Here is an 18,708-nt window from a genome sequence, read left to right on the forward strand (position 1 = left end):
AGGCAGGAGCATCAGTGTTACCTCCCACCTTGATAAGCAGATCTGGGACCTTCCACCCTCCTCTCTAATTGCCCTGGCTGGCTGTCCTGGATTCAGCAGAGCCCCAAAGCAAGAAGTAAACACTCCCATTCAGCTGCTGGCCTCCCAACGATGGCTTGGGGCAGCAGAAAAATGCAGAGGAGCTTCCAAGGCATCACATGGCTCCTTGGAGCAGCACAGCCATCCTCTGGGCAGGAACCCTGTGGAGGGGAAAGCTGCTTGGCCGGTCAGAAGGCAGGCAGTGGAGCAGCACTGAGCTTTTCAGCTCACACCGAGATTTACAGGCTGGATTTAATGCCTGTTTGTGGGTACCGGCGCTATGGGAGGGGGATTAAGTGAGAGGTTAAGCCCTACCCCGTGGACATCAGTGTTGCTGCTCAGAGGATAGGGCTGACTGGCCTTGCTTGGAAGGTGCTGTGTCTCTCCTCTTGTCCCTCCCCATGGCTGTTTGTGCAGTCCCCATGCTGTCCCCAGGGTCAGTCTGAGCTCCAGGAGCTGGTTCAGCTCACTAAGCCGAGCCTAGCACCAAAGCAGCCGGCTGTTTGCTGCTCTTTGAGATTGAGCAGCGAAGGGATTCATGGCTGATATACTTTGCCACAGCAAATGAACCCTCCGGGGTATGGGATGTGCTTGAGTGGCTGGAGACATCCCCATGCATGTCGTGTGTGGATGCTTTGAAGTGCAGGGCTTAACTTTTAAGCCCAGTGAGGCTGTTTTCTCGCGGAGCAGTGGCACCCTGGGGCACGAGAGGATGCCTGAGTCAGCACTTTGCTCCCCAGGCAGGGGCCTGTGTGCAGGGGTTGTCTCAACTTGTTTTATAGAGCTGTTAAACAAACCTCCACACTGCCTGGCACCTTCTCACGGGGCGTTTTCTGAGGTTAAACTGCTTGGAAGGGACCCTGGCGTGACTTTGCAGCCACCTCCTGTGCAATGCTTGTGGGGGTTGTCCGTTCAAGTGGGGATCATCCTTGGCTTTTGAGGGGATACTTGAACCCTGGTGGGGGCGGCTAGGAGAGCTGACTGGTTCTCCATCCACTCTGGAAGACATAGGCTGGAGCAGATAAGGTTGTTCAGCCAATTTGTGGCATTAGCTGGAGAGCTGGAAAATCCCAAGTCTCGTGATGGGGCCGCGGGTTTATGGTTCCAGCAGACGGGAAAAGTTCACCTGTCTGGAAATTCTGCCTGTTCCTTGAGGTCTCAAAGTCCTCCTGGGATGAGGCCAGTGGAGAGCTGGGTAGCAAAGAGGACAGAGCTGAGGACAAACGCTGGCAGGTCACGCTGGGTGCACGAAGGGCTTTGTGGTGATACCCTTCGTGCTGCGGTGGCTGGTCCCCTCTTTTTGGGCATGACAGGGCTTTGCTGCCTCTGAGAGTCTGAGGCTGACTGTGTGACACCTGTTTTTCTCCACAGAAAGTAGGGGAAAAGAAGCAAAGTGAGTTTGAACCTGCTAACCAGGACGAGGAATCAGAGAGGGGGGGAGCAGAGGGCCAGCGTGTCCTGTGGAGCACAGACATTCATCCGATGCTCTTGGCAGGCCAGCAGTGAGGTGCATGTTAAATCACTTTTTACTCGGTCTGCCTGGCATTCCCAGGGCTATGCTCTCCATCTGGGAGAGTGGGAAGGGAAGGGGAAGCCTGCCAGCATCCCAGTGAGGAGGGCTGTGTGGAGGGAGTGGGATGGGGGTTTAGCCGCAGATTTGGATAGTAAGGGATGTATTGGGGATCCTCTGCAGAGCCAGTGGGTGTCTGCTTTGGTGGTGAGGAGATACTGCAGTCCCAGGATGCCACCATACTGCAGTGAGCCAGTGTCCACCCACGCCACCCTGGCTCCCACCCCATCCCTAACCTCATCCTTTCCTCCTGCTGTGCTGTCCCCACTGCCCAGCCTCTCACTGGGGGAGGCTCAGGAGCTGGTGCTGACCAAAACCCTCCTCTTCTCCCAGGCCTGGATGGTCTTGAGCTCCTCTGGACTCACATTTTGCTAGGCCAAACATCCCAGCACCTCCTGATGAGCTGGAGGTGCCCAGTACTGGGATGCACGATCCTCTCCTGCTCCTCCTTCCTTTGGGTGTGCTGATGCTGCTGTGCCCCCTCCAGTTCCCACTGCCAAACCCATGCCCTGAAAATCCCTCTGCAAGTGAACCAGGGCTGGAGGGGGGACACGTGTCACCTCTTCCTCTCTCCCACCCTCTGTGCCACTGCATTGCAGAACAAAACCTGCGTTTGTTTTTGCGGGAACCGTTTGGCTCGTGCTCAGCGAAGTGCAGGGAAAAAAAAGAAGGGGGGAAAAAAAACGGAGCCTCTTTGATAAACTGTGATATGAACTCGGGTAAAATCCAAACAGCTGTGAGTGCTACAAGGGAAGCTTCTGTGTCAGGAGGCAGCGAGCCTGCGAAAATCCACTGCTCTGCCTGCCAGGATGCTCGCTGGCCGCCTGCCCTTCGGCTCTAATGAACTGTGCGCTCGCCATCCCCCTCCTCGTGCCTCGCCGACAGGAGGAACCGGAGAAAGCCTTTTAGTTGGGTTATTTTTTGTCCATTTGCAAAGCAGAAAGAGGGGCTCCCTCCTGCCCAAGGCCCCGGCCAGGCACGGGGTGACGGAGCAGGGTGGTTGAGCATCCCCGGTTCTGCAGAGGTCAGTGGGCTTCTCCTTGCTTATCTCCAGCCCTTCCTTCTGCACCCCCCTTTGACTCTCCCTGCTCCCCAAAATCTTCTCTCCCCAGCTTGCCATGCCTGGAGTTCTGGAGCAGTGCTGTAGTGGTGTGGTGGCAACCAGGCTCTGCTTTCCTGCATCTCCCTCTGCCCCAGCCATGCACAGTGAATGCCCTTCGGGCTCCTCTCAGGCTCTAATGGGAATTTGGGGTGGAAGCCAGTAACCCCACTGTACCTCCAAAAACCCCCAGCTCTCCAGTTACCTCTTACATCATGCATTGGGCTCCACAAGCCCACGGGAACATGTGCCTATTGAGGTTTTAGTTCACCAAGGCTCTGGGGCATCGTTCTGGGTTCTCCAATACCCTCCCAGCCCCACGGAGCAGGAGCCACAGGGAAAACCCAGTTTTCCCGAGGCTAGAGGTTGGATCTAGGGTTGCAACACACCAGCAGTCACCAGCAGCGTGACCTTCACAGTGGAGGAGCCTGGTTGCTCTGCCTAAGGATTATCCCTGCTGGGAGAGCAGGAGCTGGGCCAGCCCTGGCCAGCTCCCTCCTAGGGCAAGACCCCCAGGGAAAGACAGGACATGCCTCCACTGGGCTGGGCCAGGGGGACTGGGGTGCACAGGCCCTGGAAATGAGTTCACTGTCCTAACCCACCAAAGCTGCACCGAGACCAGACGTACTCAGAGCTGCCTGGAAGGATTTGATGGGTTTTCCTGTAGAAAAATGGGAACCACATGTGAGCGGCAGCGCCGGAGTGGGCTGGGACTAATTTGGGTCAGTGAGAGGGTGGAGGGGAGGAAGGGGAAGTGTGCGTAGGGGAAGAAAATCCTCCCAAAATGGCCAAGTTCCTTCAAAGGGCAGGTCCCCAGGCAGCGATATTTGCTCCCTCCCAGCAGTTTCCCCAGGATCTCAGCAGGAATGCTGTGGAAAAGCGGGCTGTGGAAGGGGGAGCTGGGAGAAGGTGGGCTGGGCAGTGGAGAGAGAAGCCCACAGCTCCCCTGCTTGCTGGCCATTGCATCATACAGAGCAGCATTTCAGCACAAGCAGCTTCCAAGGTGTCTCCCAAATTTTCCTTGCCTGGCCAATGGGGTGAGGACCCTCATCATAGGGAAGCAGAGGTCAGTGCAGACAAGGGGGTGGTTTTGGCTGCTGAATTAACCTGTCTGATCCCGTCAGTTGAGGCTTGAGTGTTCTGATGGTGTTTCCCTTTCTGAGTCTGCAACTGTGACAGCTCAATTTATTCATCTTTGTGGAGGGAAGAGCCAGGAAATCAGGCTGAATAATGGCATTTGCCCCCCACCTGTCTTCTGGGGCATCTTGCTCAGCATTTTCTCCAAGGCACAGGGCACTCAGTTAAAAACCAGGAAAGCTCACCTCAGCCAGTAGGTCTGGCTGGGCATGCTGCTCCCAGGGTGGGATATCCTGGGACAAGATACATCTGTATGGGACATTTATAACTCCCCACTGAAAGCATAGAGCTGTGCAAAGGCCACCTTGGTTGGAGCACCTTCCATTTAGTGCTTCCCTTCAGTGCATGAGCTGCTCTCTGTGCTCTGCTGCACCTGGAGCTGGTCATCTTGTAGCACTGGGGTTCTTGGGGGCCTGGCAGGGCAGGGAGCATCTATCTGCTCTCCTCTCGTGCATCTATGGGCCTTGGAGGGTTTGAGGGAGCAGGGCTCCTCGGGCTGCATCCCTCCTTGGGATCCCTCCAGGGATCCTGGCCTGGAAGACAGGGCAGGCATCGTGATCCAGCTGTGATCTGAAAGGCTGGGGGTGTGGAGGCAAGCCCAGCACTTGAGCTGAAATAACATCTGGAACATCTAAACCATGGCACAAGTGGGGTATTTTTTCAGCTGACACTCGAGCAGGGAGTGCAGCAGGGCTCACTGCATTACTCACAGGCACCTCCTTCCTGAGCTCTAGGATGTGCTCGAGTTGTTGGTAGAAGAGACAAGGCAGCTTCACCTCCCACCCCAGGGCATGCTCACCCCTGAGCCGTGGGGCACTGCCACCTCCTTCCAGTCCCTTTTTCCTTTCCCTCTGGAAAGCTTCACGCTTGAACACACACAGTGTTCCTGCCATACCCTATCCCTCTGCTTTCAGAGGTCTAGAGATGCCCAGCAGGACCATCTTCTCCCAGACTTGCCTTCCCTACAGGGGGATCCAAAGGCTCATCCACCTCTAGGACAGCAGCCTGCTCCTTGGCTATACTTCTAGGAACAGAAGCACTTTTATTTCTTCATCTTAAAGCAAAGTGATGTGGAAGGGTAAGCACAGGGACTACGCCTCCCTTCTCTCTACAAGCTGTGCACGCCCTGAACAGGATCAGCCTCTCCCAGCTCCTGTTGCCACAGCTCTGCACCCGCTCCTTTAACCTATTTTATTTGCAGTGAAGAGAAATTATAGGGGGAGAAATAAGGCGCTTGTCAGTTTTCTTGAAAATTAGGCCACAGCTGTCAGCCTGAAAGGGAAGGGACGTCTCGGAGGAAGGATCTGCTGCTGCTCCACGCGTCTCCCCCACTCCTCAGCCAGCCTCTACCCTTCCTCCTCTTCCACACAGAGGGTGCCTGCCTGAAAACATAACTGCCCACTGTAAGTGCCCCTCTGTCCATGAATCGTTCCTCTCAGCTGGAGTGGTGGGCTGGAGCCAGGCACATGCTGTAACGCTGTTGCCCATCTTCCTGCCTGGGGCTTGAAGCCCCAAGAGCCCGGGGCAAGACTTGCTTTTTCTGTCCATTTTGCCATCAAGTCGTTGGCAAGTTTAAAAGCTGGAGAAGAAATGCTTCAAGGGGTGTTATTTTTTGCTTTCCTGGAGGGTTTGGAAGGGGTAGGTTTCCTGTTTTCCACATGAGCCTCCTGTAGATGTTCAGATGTTCCTACAGTGTTTTGTAAGCTCTGCAGGTCATCAGTGGCTCATCAGTGCAGGTCATCAAGGCCAGGTTGGATGGGGCTTGGAGCAGTCTGGTCTAGTGGAGGGTGTCCCTGCCCATGGCAAGGGATTTGGAATGAGATGGTCTTTAAGGTCCCTTCCAACAGAAACCATTCCAGAATTCCGTGGGCAGGATAGCTTTATCCATAAGTCACCATAAAGTTTTCTCGAGGAAACTCATGGGACACACCAGCGTGGGCAGCTGGAGGCTGGTGCTGGTGGTCTGTCTAGTGGGCTTCACCTTGGAGGAGCTGTCACATTGATCTGTGTTGTGTCTAAGAGCTGGGCCATGCCTTGGGCTGAGAGGACCATTAAGTTTCCAGATTTAGTTGTCTTCCAGCTTCTGGCCCTTCCCAAAGGATATTGGTGGTTGATCCTCTTCTGTGCTGAAGATGATCAGAAGAAGAAACTTCTTCTGAAGAAAGTCTTCCTTCTCCTTGCTACGGCCCTGTTTCCCTCTCGTGTTTGGTGTGGAGCTGGGGGCATTTCACTGATCACGTGAGTGTCCAGGGGTGTTGGATATCTGCTTGGATAACTGAAGGTGACCTCTCTGAAGGGGGCTATGTCCAAGGTGGGAACCAGGCTGGGTTCATCACGAGTCAAGGTGGATGTGCCCAGCTTTGGGCTGGACTGTCAGCTTTGGTGGGCGAGTGGGCAGTGGGGAGGCCATCCCGGCAGTCTGGTGTGCCGAGGGGAGCACCGGGAGGAGCAGAAGCCGCGGGCTGAGGCTCTGCAGGACTGTGGTGCTGTTTCACCAGTTGAACCTGGTCTGAAATACTGATGTGCATTTGTTCTGTGCTGCTCTCAGGCACTGGTTGCTCTGGGGATCCCCAGGGATCCCGGGGGAGCGTCCAGCTCCGCGCTGGCACCGCCGGCAGTTCTCGTGCTGAGGCTTCTGCCGGGCAGACGCTCCGGGGGAGGGTTCTCTTGTTTGCAGTGAAACACTCTGCACCTTTCCCTTTTCAAGTGAAGGCATTGCAGGGCTCGTCTCTCCAGCTTTCTGAGATCCACACGTCTCCTCCCAGAGTCCACACATCTCCCTCCCAGATCCGCACATCTCCTCCCAGGGTCTGCACGTCTCTGGTCTGCAGCTTTCACAGAGTTTCCCCCGGGGAGCTTGATAATCATTCCAAGGAGCCGAAGCTGATGAGGGTCCTTCTCCTCCCCAAACCTGCCTCCTGCAGAAGGAGCTTCCCTGCTCCTAAACCTCCCAAACCCTTCGAAATCCATTAAACGCTATGAATTTTGTAAAGCGGGAGCTGCCGGGGTTGCCATGGTTTCCCTTGCCTGGAGGAGCTGCTCTGGAGCCTGGATTCGGGAAAGGGGGGGATTAGAATGGAGGACTGGGATTTTCTTTGCCGCTGTGGAGGGAGAGGATGGGGGAATGGCATCCTTGTGCTTTCCCTGCTTGCTCTCTTCTCCTTCTCCCCTTCCAGTCCTAATTTTATCTGTGCTTCCTCTGCAAATTCCTAAAGGATCCCAGCTGCTGGGCCAGGCTGGGGACGCTGCTTTTCCTGGCAGGAGGATTTCAGGGGAATGGGGATGGGCAATGGGCATCATGGAGGCTGTGGATTCCCTGGGCAGGCGTGTTAAGCCAGGGCATCTCCCGGGGAGCCCGGAGCGGGCAGGAAGGGTGGGGAAAAGCCTTGGGGAGGAGAGAGGAAGGGAGCAGAGGAAGAGGAGGGTTGGGAGGAAGGATGGAGGGGCTCTGCCCTCCTCACAGCTGTGGAAGTTGTTGTCAGACTCGTGAGCTGAAAAGCGGAGCAGAGCCCCTTGGAGCATCGCTCCCCTGGCCTCAGCCAGCTCCTTCCCCAGCTCCGGCTCTGTCCCAGTTGCTGGAAGTGGGACGAGACACAGTCCTCTCCCAGCTGGGGCCCCGTGTCTATTAGCCCAGAGCTAATAAAGTGAATCGCTGGTGCTTAATGAAGAAGCACCTGCTTAATTGAACACAGCGGGATGGTGGCCAGGCAATGGGACGGGACCAGCAGTGTTTCCCCCCCAGGCTCCCCACAGGTCCCAGTGGACGGGATGGTTCCACAGTTAGGCTGGATTTCATCTTAACTTTTTTTTAATTCTAGGAAAAAACAGAGTTTCACCCTCTTTGAGCAAGTTTTGGGCCACCCTGACCCTCTGCTGTCCCTTTCCTGCGGGGTGGCTCAGGGCAGGGATGGGGCTGAAGTGGTTAAAGGGATGAGCAGGCGGGATGGGAGCTCAGACAGCTCCCTGAAATGATGATGTTTAGATTAGCCGGTTTCCAGGCATCGAGTTGTCAAAGCAAGAGGACTGGGAGGGATGCTGGGGCTTGCCCTTAATTGGAGATGTGGCTCTAAAGCCACCCCATCTCTCCAACATCCCCTGGGCTCCAGCATGCTGTCCCGCAGCAGCACCCTGCCCCTGTGTGATCCCTGTTCCACTTGTTCCCATACCCCATCCCACACCACCGATCATTTGTGTGATGGGAATTTGTTGCGACTGACACTGCTGCACTGGCTGCTGGATCAGAGAGGCAGGGGGACCCCAAGGTGACATGGCCATGCAAAGCCTGTGGTGACCTCTGTGGCTCTTTCCTTGGCCAGCATTGTGTTGTCGAGGAGTCCTTTAGGCAAGGGGAGGGCAGGGTCCTGTGATTGCAGCAGGGGCTGGAGGTGACCTGCTGGGTCCCCTGGGAGCCCCACTGTGCTCGGGGTGTCCCCCACGCTGCAGGCACACCCTGCCTCCCATCTGCCTGCAGACACATTCCTTGGCTCCGTCGGAAAGGCTTGAATAACCCTTTTAATTTAAGGAGTTAAATTTTAATGGCCTAAATACCTCACTTCATTATCACCATGTGCCTGTGCCGCTGCCTGCCTAATGTCTCCAGCGTGGTGCTGTGATGCTCTGCAGCTCCTGCCTCCCTGGGGACACTTCTTCCCCTCTTCTTCCATGCCAGGATGTCCCTGGGGACTCTCTGAGGGGATGCACGTGTCACCCACAGGGATGCAGGGAGAGCTCTAGGGAGAGGCATCTCACTGTAATGATGCGTCGGGGGGGTTAGCCAGCTCCTTCCATCATCACATGGCATATATTTGGGGAGATATGTATATTAAGGGGGGGGGTGTGTGTATATATACACACACACCCCTGTGTTTATGGGATATGTATATCTGGGATGTATTTCTGGAGTGTACATATAAGGGGTATGGTTCCCACTCTCTGTCCCCTCTGCCCTGTCCCCTTCCACAGCCACCCCACTGGCATCTCAGTAGAAGCCACCTGTCCCCTGTTCAGCCCCTTGCCCTGCCTCCTCCCAGCCAGCCTGGCATTCCCCTCGTGCCATCGAAGCCTCCCAGGGGATGGGCTCCGGGGGACCCTCCCATCCCACCAGCAGCCGCCTGGTGCTGGCAGTTGGGCTCAGCTGCTGGCTGCTGTCACAGAGGCCGGCAGCTGCAGGGCCAACCAGTTGTCCCCTCCTTTGGGGGACTCTTTTGGGATGTGCCGACCAAGGGGCTTCATTGGGGGGGAGTTCAGGGTCTCTGCCTGTGCCACAGGAGGATGCTGTGCACTGGCAAACTTATTCTGCTGGTGGTTCCCAGAGAGCCTGGGGGCAGCTGGAGGGGTTGGTGCCCAGGCAGGGCGGCATCCCCGTGGGGTGACACGGCTTTGAAGCTCAGGGACGGTCTCCACACGGCTGCTCCTTTAACACCCCGACAGTTTCCAGTTCCCCAGTGGCACCGAAAGGAGGGGGGGGACAATCCCAACCCTTCCTCACTAATGAAAACCAGGCCTGAAATTAGAAAGCGTCTCGCGTTCAGCCCCCCGCTTGCTGTGAGCGCGGCGCTCGCCAGCCAAATGGCAGAGCTCCTATTTATGGAAAGCGAGAGCCTTCCTTTTCCGTGGAGGAGCAGCAGAGGGGGGACCTCACCAGCATCCTCGCTGTGGGCAGCTAAGGGGAGCTTTGGAGGTCACTGAATTGCCTTCCATGCTCCCCAGGGCAAATGGGGCTCCTCCACGCTCAAACAAGCTTCTGCTTGTAGCCTTTCTGAGCCTTTCTGCGGGGCAGCTGCTGAGCTCTTTCTGTAGCCTTTCTCCCTGCGTGAAAAACACCAGCTCCCTGCCAGCCACGAGCAGTGCAGCCGGTCCCTGGCTGTACCAGCACACCGAGCACTTTGCAGCTGGGGCTAAAACTATCCTGGTGTTTGTCCCTGGAGGATCTCTCCCCTCTTTGGGCACAGTAAATCATCCCAGTTCATAGTCTAAGTGCCCAGCGTGGCTGCTGGAGGAAGTTCAGCAAGGATGGGGCACCCAGTTGTCCCCTCTTAGAGGAGAAGGGTAGTGTGGAGCCAGCTTGCCCCTGGGCTGGGCTTGGTCGTGCCCAGGCTGGGCTTAATCTGCCACAGCTGGCAATGACCAGATCCTGCCTGCAGCACTGAGCTGTTGATTTGCTTTTGGCCCCATCAGGATGGACTAAAAGCCTCTGCCTTCCCCTTCCCTCCCTCCGTGCCTCACTTTCCCACCGCTCTCCCTCCTCCAGCCAGCCCGCGTCCAAGCGGCGAGAAATCAGGGAAGCGTTTTCATCCCCATGAATGCAGCCAGTTACGTAAGAATAATTGGGATAAATGAGCTTATTTATCACAGCCCGTTCCATTTTAGCGGGGTCCAGGGCGATGGCCGGGCTGGGTTATGTAAAATCCCGCACAGAGCATCTCATTGTCCGGTGGCAGCCACGCGGGATGCGGGAGCTGCTGATGGAGAGCAGCCGGCGCTGGGTGAGGAGGGGACGGATTATTTGGCACGAAGAGGAGGTGGCAGAGAGATGGGGGGTTTCTTCCTCCGCGTGTTGAAGAGGGAAAAATCTTGTCTCTTCGTTCTCCTCCTGCATCCCTAAACCACCGGGCTTTAGGGTATGGTCTTTGGTGTCTAACTACAGCCACATAGTCTTCCACTAGTCCTTCCTCACAGGGATGGGGGCTGAAAACTCGCCTCCTTCCTCCTCCTCACTCCAGGAGGTGAAAACATGACCTTGGTGGGGGGAGTTCTGGGGTGCCCTCCACCTCCTGGCCAAACCAAGCAGCTGCTCCTTGTTTGGCCTCTGAAACCCTTCCAAGATACCTCCAGGTGGAAATCTGACGTCCAGCTAAGATTATCTGGTGGGGAATGGTGTTTGGTAGGAGCTGGGGGAAAGCAGAGTTGCTGTTTCAGGAGAAGCTGGGATGCTGGAGAGCCAGGTGGGCTTCCCTCTGTCTCTCTGATGCCCACACTGGGGAGCTGAGCTGGTGCTGGGCAGCGTTTCAGGTGTCCTCAGACAAACTGCCCAAGAAGACAAGAGCCTGGAGAAAAACAGGAAATCCCCAAATCCAAACAAATGTGGGAGGGGAAAAAAAAAGAGAGAAAAAAAAAGTCGGTTTTTTTTTGTTTCTGGTCTAAAAAATGTTGAAAATCTTGGGAATGCCTCAAGGTTTGTTAAGCAGGACATTCCTGCCGTGACCCAGCCAGGCAGATCATCGTGGGCTGCAGTGCTGGTTACGCCGTGTTTTGGGGAGAGTGCTGCTGGCAGGATGTCCAGTGGAGCACAGGCATCTTCCAGCTTCAGCTGGAGCTCTGGAGCCACCAGCACCGGATCTCATGGCAGCTGGAGCGTGGAGTTCAAAGAGCAGCCTCTGGCTCCAGGGCTGCTGGGTTGCACAATCCTGGGAGGGATTGTTTTTCCCCACTGGCCAGGCTCACAGGCATGTTCCCTGGTGTCAGTGGGATACTGGTCTGACTGGGCCATCACATGCCCTCTGTAATGGTGCTGCTGCACACTCCGTGCACTGCTCAGGGTGGAAAGTAACCCTGGAACCTCCTGAGGGAGGTCATGGGTAGACTGGAGGTGGCACCAAGCTGTGGTGGTGGGTGCCAGCAAGGTTGCCAGAGCAGCACGACCAGGGATATGTCTCACCCCAGCTATTTATTTATTTTTTGTTCTTGCCCTGCATCCTCCAAATGCAGAGACTGGTATTGCCCCACAGCGTCTCCCTTCTGTTGCCACCGCACTCACCCAACCTCTGGTGCACCCAGATCTCCTCCCTGGTCCTCTCTGGAGGAGTAGGCTCACATCAGAGTCTTGTTTGTGCTTATTAACCATCCTTCCCCCCTGGTTTCTCTCCTCTCTCATACACAGGCAGCTTTGTCTACTCCTGAATGCAGAAAACATCTTCCACTCCATGGCAGACATCCTGCTTCGGGAGGAGAACCTCAAGTTCGCCTCTACCATGGTCCACACCCTCAACACCATTCTGCTGACGTCCTCCGAGCTCTTCCAGCTGAGAAACCAATTGAAGGACCTGAAGACCCCGGTATGGGCAGCAGGAGCAGGCTCAGTGGCTGGGGAGGGACATAATGGGGTGGTGGGGATCAGGCAGCCACATAGGGATGCATCTTGCTGCTCAGCCCCCACCTGGCAGGTCCCAGGGTTGGAGCCCAGGTGACTGCTTTGTTCCTCCACTCTTCAGGAGTTGAGGGGGGCTTGGAGGACGTGCCCAACTCTATCTCTCTGGGATGGGAACGGGCTTCTCAAGCCCTCAAGCAGCTGCTGCCTCCTCCCTGCACCCTGACACAGGCCAGGGGACAGGTGACAGCAGGAGTAGAGCCCTGCAGTCCCTCAGCTGTCCTGCCAGGAACGTGCCTGTGGGATTTGCCAAGCAGCTGCCACGAGCACCAGTGACATCCAAGCAAGGGGGAAGAAGGAAGACTTCTCCTCCTGCTGAAGGCCAGTCATGCAGTGGTGTCCCCTTGGGTGGGACAGCATCATCCTCTAGCCCCTTGTCCTGTGGTGGATGCAGCAGCCCTGAGGGCCACCTCATCACACTGTCACCCCAAAACCCACCTGATCTCCATCTCCTGAGGCGGGTGGGCTCATGCCAATGCCAGGTGGACTTGGTGGGTGCAGAAATGTCCCTTCACATCTTGGTGGCACTTGCCAGCCTGGGGAATGGGTGTTGGGTACCTGGGGCTCTCCATACCACGTCCTTGCTCCCACTGGTGACCAAACCCCAATGATTCCCTCTTTCCCCAGGAAAGCCGTAACCTCTTCTGCTGCCTGTACCGGTCCTGGTGTCACAACCCTGTGACAACTGTGTCCCTCTGCTTCCTTACCCAGAACTACAAGCATGCCTACGACCTCATCCAGAAATTGTATCCTTTGGGGATTTTCTGCCAGGCCGGTGGCCAAGCTGGCTCTTGGTCCCTCTGTGGCCACCAAGGTCACCCTGCAGGCCAGCCCAGCCTCCTCCCTGCAGCCCATCATTACCGGGGCAGGGCAGCCTGTGCTGGGCGTGTGCCAGCTCCCTTCCCCTTGTGTCATCCTTTTTTTTGTGGTGTAGAGAGAGGAAAGCGTGCGCTGACTGAGCCTTGACCTTCCCTTTCCCAGGAGGGGAGGCTCCTCAACGTCCTCTTCCTCCCAGGAAGATGAAGGCTTTGGCGTCCTGGCCTGATAAGGAGCAGGCAGTGCCCAGCACGGCGCAGTTCCCTGTGAGCTCACCATCTGCCTGCAGCAGAATGATTATTTTCGTGTGCCAGCAAACCCCAAGCCTCCCTGAGCAGTTTTCCATGCGAAGAAGCTCAATAACACGCTCAGCTTCCCCTCCCGGCTCGCACCGGCGTTCCCTCTGGGAGACATGCCATCTCCATGGGCCAGGAGGGGAAAAGCAAGCGTCCTCCCTTGCACCATCACCCTGCCTGCTCTCGGCCTTTTGGGCAGCCTGCCTCTTCCCCCATCCTTTTCTGCTCGTCCTGTCTCCCTCCATCATCCCTTGGCCACCCTGCAGACCTTTCAGCCCTGCCTGCATGTGAGCCCTGCCTGTTCCTTGCCCGCTCGCATCCCACAGGAGCCGTGGATGGTGCAGGGAGGGTTTGGCAGAGCCACGGCCCACACCGGGCATCACCCACGCGAGCCATCTGCTGCTGCCCGGACACCTTTTGCCAAGGAAACATCCTTATCAGCCACATCCAGCGGGGACCTGGAGGTCACTGTGGATTTCCTCACTGAAGTGGACAAGCTGGTGCAGCTCATCGAGTGCCCCATATTCACATGTAAGGAGGAAGCCCCGGGTGGGAAGGGGCGGCGCGCGGTGCTCCCCCTCCCTGCTCCTCCATCGCAGGCGGCAGCCACCGCACGAGTAAATAGAGCAGAAGTTATGAGACTTCTTGCCGGGAGGTTTGCCCAGCTCTGGAGCTGCCCGTCGGGAGAAGGGCATGCTGGCAGCACGGGGGGGCAGCGTGCCCCCCAGATATAGGTTAAGGGAGCGAGCGACGCTGGCATCCAACAAAGGGATGGGGGAACAGACTGGATCGCACTGAGCATCTCCAGGGGTGCACAAGTAGGGTGTCAGATGAGGGGAGCCCTGTGTGTGCCACCCTCGGATGCACGGGGTGGCATTATGGGTGCTGCTGGGGCCTTTAGCAAGGGGGTTTTTTTGCTGTAAATGGAGAGTTAAGTTCTAAAAAAAAAGAGACCTGCTGCTTTCTCCAGCGTCCAGCGGTGTGGGTCTCCCACTGGGTAATGCAGCAGTGCCTGACCAGGGGCTCAGAGATGTGACACTGGGAGCTGGGATGGCAGCAGGGGACATGGCAGGGTGACCTGTGTCTGCAGGAGGATTTCTCGTGATGGCAGTTTGCTGCCCCTGGGCTTCTCCTCGGAGGTGCAGCAGGGCATTGTGATTGTTGGGAAATGTCCTGGAATGGAGTTTGTGAGGCATCTTTATAGGGCCAAGCTTGGGGAATGTTTGGGGGAAGAGGGTTAGAGCAGCTGGGCAGTAGAGACCCTGAGTCATGCTCCCTCTTGTAGTACCCTGTCCCTCACCCCAAGGATGATTCTCCCACTGTGTGAGTCACCCACATCTATGTGGTGATTTTCCATGGCCCAAAATTATTCACTGAGGGTTCTCCACCCCACTCAGCTTATTTTCCACATCTCAGGATAGGGAACAGGCATGTCCCCCATAAAGCAGCATCTCTGGGTTTGCCTCCATTCTCTGGGAGACCCCAGAGGTGAGAGTGACAAGCAGGAGGTGAGATGCTGGGGCACAGACCTTGCCTCATGCCCTGGGCTGCCCCAGGTGGGACTTCAGTTGTCTGTAGGGCTCCAGAAGACCCTTCCACTGTAAGCACAGTGAGGGATGGAGCTGGAGGGTGGTTTTCCCTCTGCTGAGCAGCACTGAGGCCCAGCACATGGAAACGTCAGAGCCAGGCAGAGAGGATCCCTTCTGCTCCAGAGCCTCCCAGGGAGGGTGTCACCCAGCCCTCTGGATACGTGATGCTCCAGGTGGGCAGTATTTCTGCTAATTCTGCAGGAGCTGAGGAGCAATCCCGTGTTGCATGTGTGTTCTCAGGCAGACAGCATGGACTGGGATGAACCTCAGGGATGAGCAGTAGCAGGAATGGGAGACTGGGGAGGCAGCTTCCCCCTTCCTACGCTGGCAGCTGAGGGCTGTGTCAAGGAGAGGGACGGTGTGGGACACCAAAATGGATGAGTTAATGGAAGTGGAGAGAGGTGCCATGCAGGGGCCCCTTGGGTCAGCTGGCAGAGGCTTAGAGCCTCCACAGGACTGTCAGATGGGGTGGGAGGAACCTGCTCTTACAGCTGGAGGTGAAATGCATTTTCCCTGCCTCCCCATCCTCTTCCTGTCCTCTCCCAGATCTCCGCCTGCAGCTGCTGGACGTGAAGAACAACCCCTACCTGATCAAGGCTCTCTATGGGCTGCTGATGCTGCTGCCCCAGAGCAGTGCCTTCCAGCTCCTGTCCCACCGCCTGCAGTGCGTGCCCAACCCCGAGCTCATGCAGACCACGTAAGTGCCACGGGGACGGACCCCCAGCATCAGCACTGGGGTTGGATCAGCTGTTCCCCCACAGCTGAGCATCCCTGCCATCCCAGGCTCAGCCCCCATCCCAGGCTCAGCCCCGGGCTCCAGCTTTCGCCCCCAGCTCCGTTGCGACCGTGGCTGCTCCTTGTCCCCGTGGCCGGGAGTGTTGGCTCGGGGGGTTTTTTGTGTCTATATTTGGTAACCCTGGGAGGGCTGTGCCTCATCCACAGGCATTTGGCATCTGGGATGGAAAATTTCACTTGTGGGGTCGCTATGGAAACGAGCAGAGCTGGGAAGGAGGTTTATGGAGAAAGACTCCGGCAGCTGGGGGGTGCTCCCAAAATGTCCCCCCTGCAGCCTGGGCAGCCTTCGCGGCACCCAAAAGGACCACGGCACCCGTGCAAACACCTCTGGATGGCAGCTCCATTCCCACTCCTGGCCTTTGGGGATCCATGAGATGTGCAAGGGCAGCATCTCCTTGGGGACCAGCCGAGATCCTCGTGCTCCCTGCCCAGGGGTGCTGCCAGTGGCATTTGCTTTCCAACCCTTGGCTAATGGATAGAGGGGGGTGGTTGATGGTAAAGCCGGCTCTGCCTTGGCAGAGCCTGGGAACAAAAAGAGCTCCCAAGATGGGCAGGTTTCTGAATTAACCCCCCGCTGCCGTTGTTGCTCCTTGGCTTTTAACTGCTTCCCTGGGATGGCTTTTATCCCTCGTGGCCTCCGGCGCTGAGCTCCTACCCACAACCCAGCACTGATATTTAATTGGGGGGGCGGAGAGGGGGCTGCATGTGCTTCCCCCTCCTTTTTTCCCCCCACTAGACCCAGCAGTGGGGGTTTTTCGAGCTGTCAGACGGCCTGAGCATCTGATTAACTCTGACCTACATTCCTTCAAACACCGAAGCCAGCTTTCATAACCGGCCAGCCCCAGCTGCCCCCTCCCCAGGGGGATACCGGGGCCACCAGAGCTGCCTGCCATCCTCCTGTGGGCATCCTGTGGCTGGTGTTCCCCCCTTCCTTGCATGGGGACAGCATGGGGCTGAGCATCCATAGCTGGAGCCCTAAGGAGCCTGCCTTTGGGGGTTTTAGCCACCGGAGCTCATCCCTGGGGGCTGTCCCTGCTGCCATTGGGTATTTTTGGCTTGCTCAAAAAATGAGACAGGGAAACTGAGGCACAGGGCGCTGGCATCCTTTCCTCACTGCTTTTGGCTGGAATAGATTGGAATAGAGGGGAGCATCTATGTTGGAGGGGTTGAACCTCCCCTGTGGGGCCAAGATGGAGATGTTCCTTGTCCCCTCCTTGTCCCAAGGCCTCTTGGGCTCCTTCTCACATCATTGGGGGACTGATACATGTCTTTGGCGTTGTTTAATGGGGCACCAGCATAACAAGGATGTGCTGAGCTCAACTTCTTCAGGACAAGCTTTTGGTGCTTCCAGTGCTGGATGATGACAGTACCAACATCCCCAACCCCTCCCCACCCTCACTGTCTGTTCCCACCCTGCAGGGACAACACCAAACCCAGTACCAGCTTCAAGAGAACAACAGCCTCCAACATCGACTACACGGAGCTGCTGCAACACTTTGAGAAGGTCCAAAACAAGCACCTGGAAGCAAGACACCAGCGAGCCGGGCGGGCAGAGCAGCTGGACCGGCGGGTGGTCCTCTGAGCATCCCAGAGGCCACCGCGGGTGTGCACAGTTGCTGGGGCTGGGACCAGGGGACACGGACCAGGGAACGGGCACACCGGTTGCTGGCCGCCAGAGGATCTGGTGGGTTTCATGGAGATGGGCAGGCGCTCAGCACCGGGCTGGTTTTCCCCCCCACTGTGCATGTGGATGATGGGGGACCCTCAGGCTGTGTCCGACTTCTCCCGTGGGTGTTGTGGGGATGTGGGGAAGGGTTGCAGGAGGAGAGGGCCAGGGTAAAGCACCTCATCTTCTCTTGCAATGGGTCGAGGAAACTCCCCTTTGCTTTGCTAATGCCTTCCCCGTGACTGTCAGCTGAGAGCCCAGCCTGCTGCCAGCAGCACCGGAGGAGGGGACGGGAAGACGGGAGCAACCTCTGGCCTCCCGCCCTGGAAAACAAGCACGCAGGGCTGCCAGCACCTCTCGCCACCCCGACTTCCACTCTCTGGCTCCAAGGGCCTGCTGGAGGTCACCGGTGGCATCTCACTCGGGGAGTCACTCCTGTGCGTGACACTCAGCCCCCTCCCTGCACTCACGCACCCTCCCTGAGCTCCTGGCTCTTGGCAGGGACAGCGGCACAGCCTCAACTCCCAGCCAGCACCGGGGGGCACAGGGGGCAGTGGAGACCCCCATCACACTTAACCCCAGACTCGATTCCTGCGTTAAGCTCCCCATGATAAAATAAACAAGCAATGCAGAGCAGCGCATTCCTTGTTGCTGGGCTTCCCGTCATAGATCCGTTCCCAAGCAGAGCCAAAACCACAGCAAGGGCAGGGGATGGCATGGAGCATCGTGCTTGACCCTGTGCCCCAGGCTGGCCCAGCCCTGCCACGTTGGCTTGCCAGCGAGCAGGGCTTCTCCGCCTGCTCCTCTTCCCAGCAGGAAAAAAATCCAACAGGAAAAAAATCCACCACTGAAATTCTTCCAGGCCACGGTCACGAAACCGCAGTGTGGTGACAGGCATTTTCCTGGCCCTGAGCAGCCGCTGGCGCTGCCTTCGCCCTGTCCCATGGCACCAGGGGACTGTGGCACGTGCCAGGCCGGAGCGGTTTGGGGGAACCCCGTTGCATCCCCTGCTTATTTCAGGCCCTCACCTGATCCCAGGGAAAGGGGGGTTGAAGGAATTCATGGAGTTTTTATGGCTTCTGGCCCTGTTTACAGCAGAGGCTGTCTCTGGCAGTGGGTTCCCCGAACAGCCCTGTACCGGCAGTGCTGCTTTGGCCAGGATAAAGACATTCCTGTCATTCCCGGGAAAGGGCTTTCCAAAGGCAGTCACGGCGGGTTAATTTTAACAGCCAACCCTTCAGGATGGGCGAGCGGTGGCTTCCCAAGCCCACCAGCTGCTCAGGGCGCTGGAGGGGGTACCCTTTGCCAGACCCCCAGGTCATTGCCAGCATGGGCCAGGGCTGCTGCTGGCCCTGGGGCTCTGCCCATCGCTCCTGCTGGGCTTGCCACCACTGAGCAGCCTCTTTCCACACCGAGGGACTGGGTTTATGGGGAGAAATTCCAGTCGACTGCTGAGCCCTAATCATTTCCTTATGGATGCTCTTGACCAACACCGGCTGGAGCAGCATGGGCATCA

At 57.2% G+C, this 18,708-nt stretch overlaps 1 protein-coding gene across 1 annotated transcript in view; it reads left to right on the top strand.

Annotated features, from left to right (window-relative positions):
- VAC14 (VAC14 component of PIKFYVE complex) overlaps positions 1-17,829 on the top strand; it is a 57,673-nt gene extending 39,844 nt beyond the window's left edge. The window contains exons 15-19 of the mRNA XM_051801827.1: positions 11,764-11,938; positions 12,658-12,776; positions 13,594-13,673; positions 15,278-15,428; positions 16,946-17,829. Of these exons, the coding sequence (XP_051657787.1) occupies positions 11,764-11,938; positions 12,658-12,776; positions 13,594-13,673; positions 15,278-15,428; positions 16,946-17,108 (688 nt within the window). The 3' untranslated portion in view covers positions 17,109-17,829. The remainder of the gene's footprint in view (positions 1-11,763; positions 11,939-12,657; positions 12,777-13,593; positions 13,674-15,277; positions 15,429-16,945) is intronic.
- The last annotated feature ends 879 nt before the right edge of the window (positions 17,830-18,708 follow it).

The sequence above is a fragment of the Manacus candei genome, unplaced genomic scaffold (genome assembly GCF_025592945.1).
Source record: "Manacus candei isolate 608988 ecotype Guabito, Panama unplaced genomic scaffold, ASM2559294v1 h1tg000053l, whole genome shotgun sequence".
Taxonomy (NCBI): Eukaryota; Metazoa; Chordata; class Aves; order Passeriformes; family Pipridae; genus Manacus; species Manacus candei.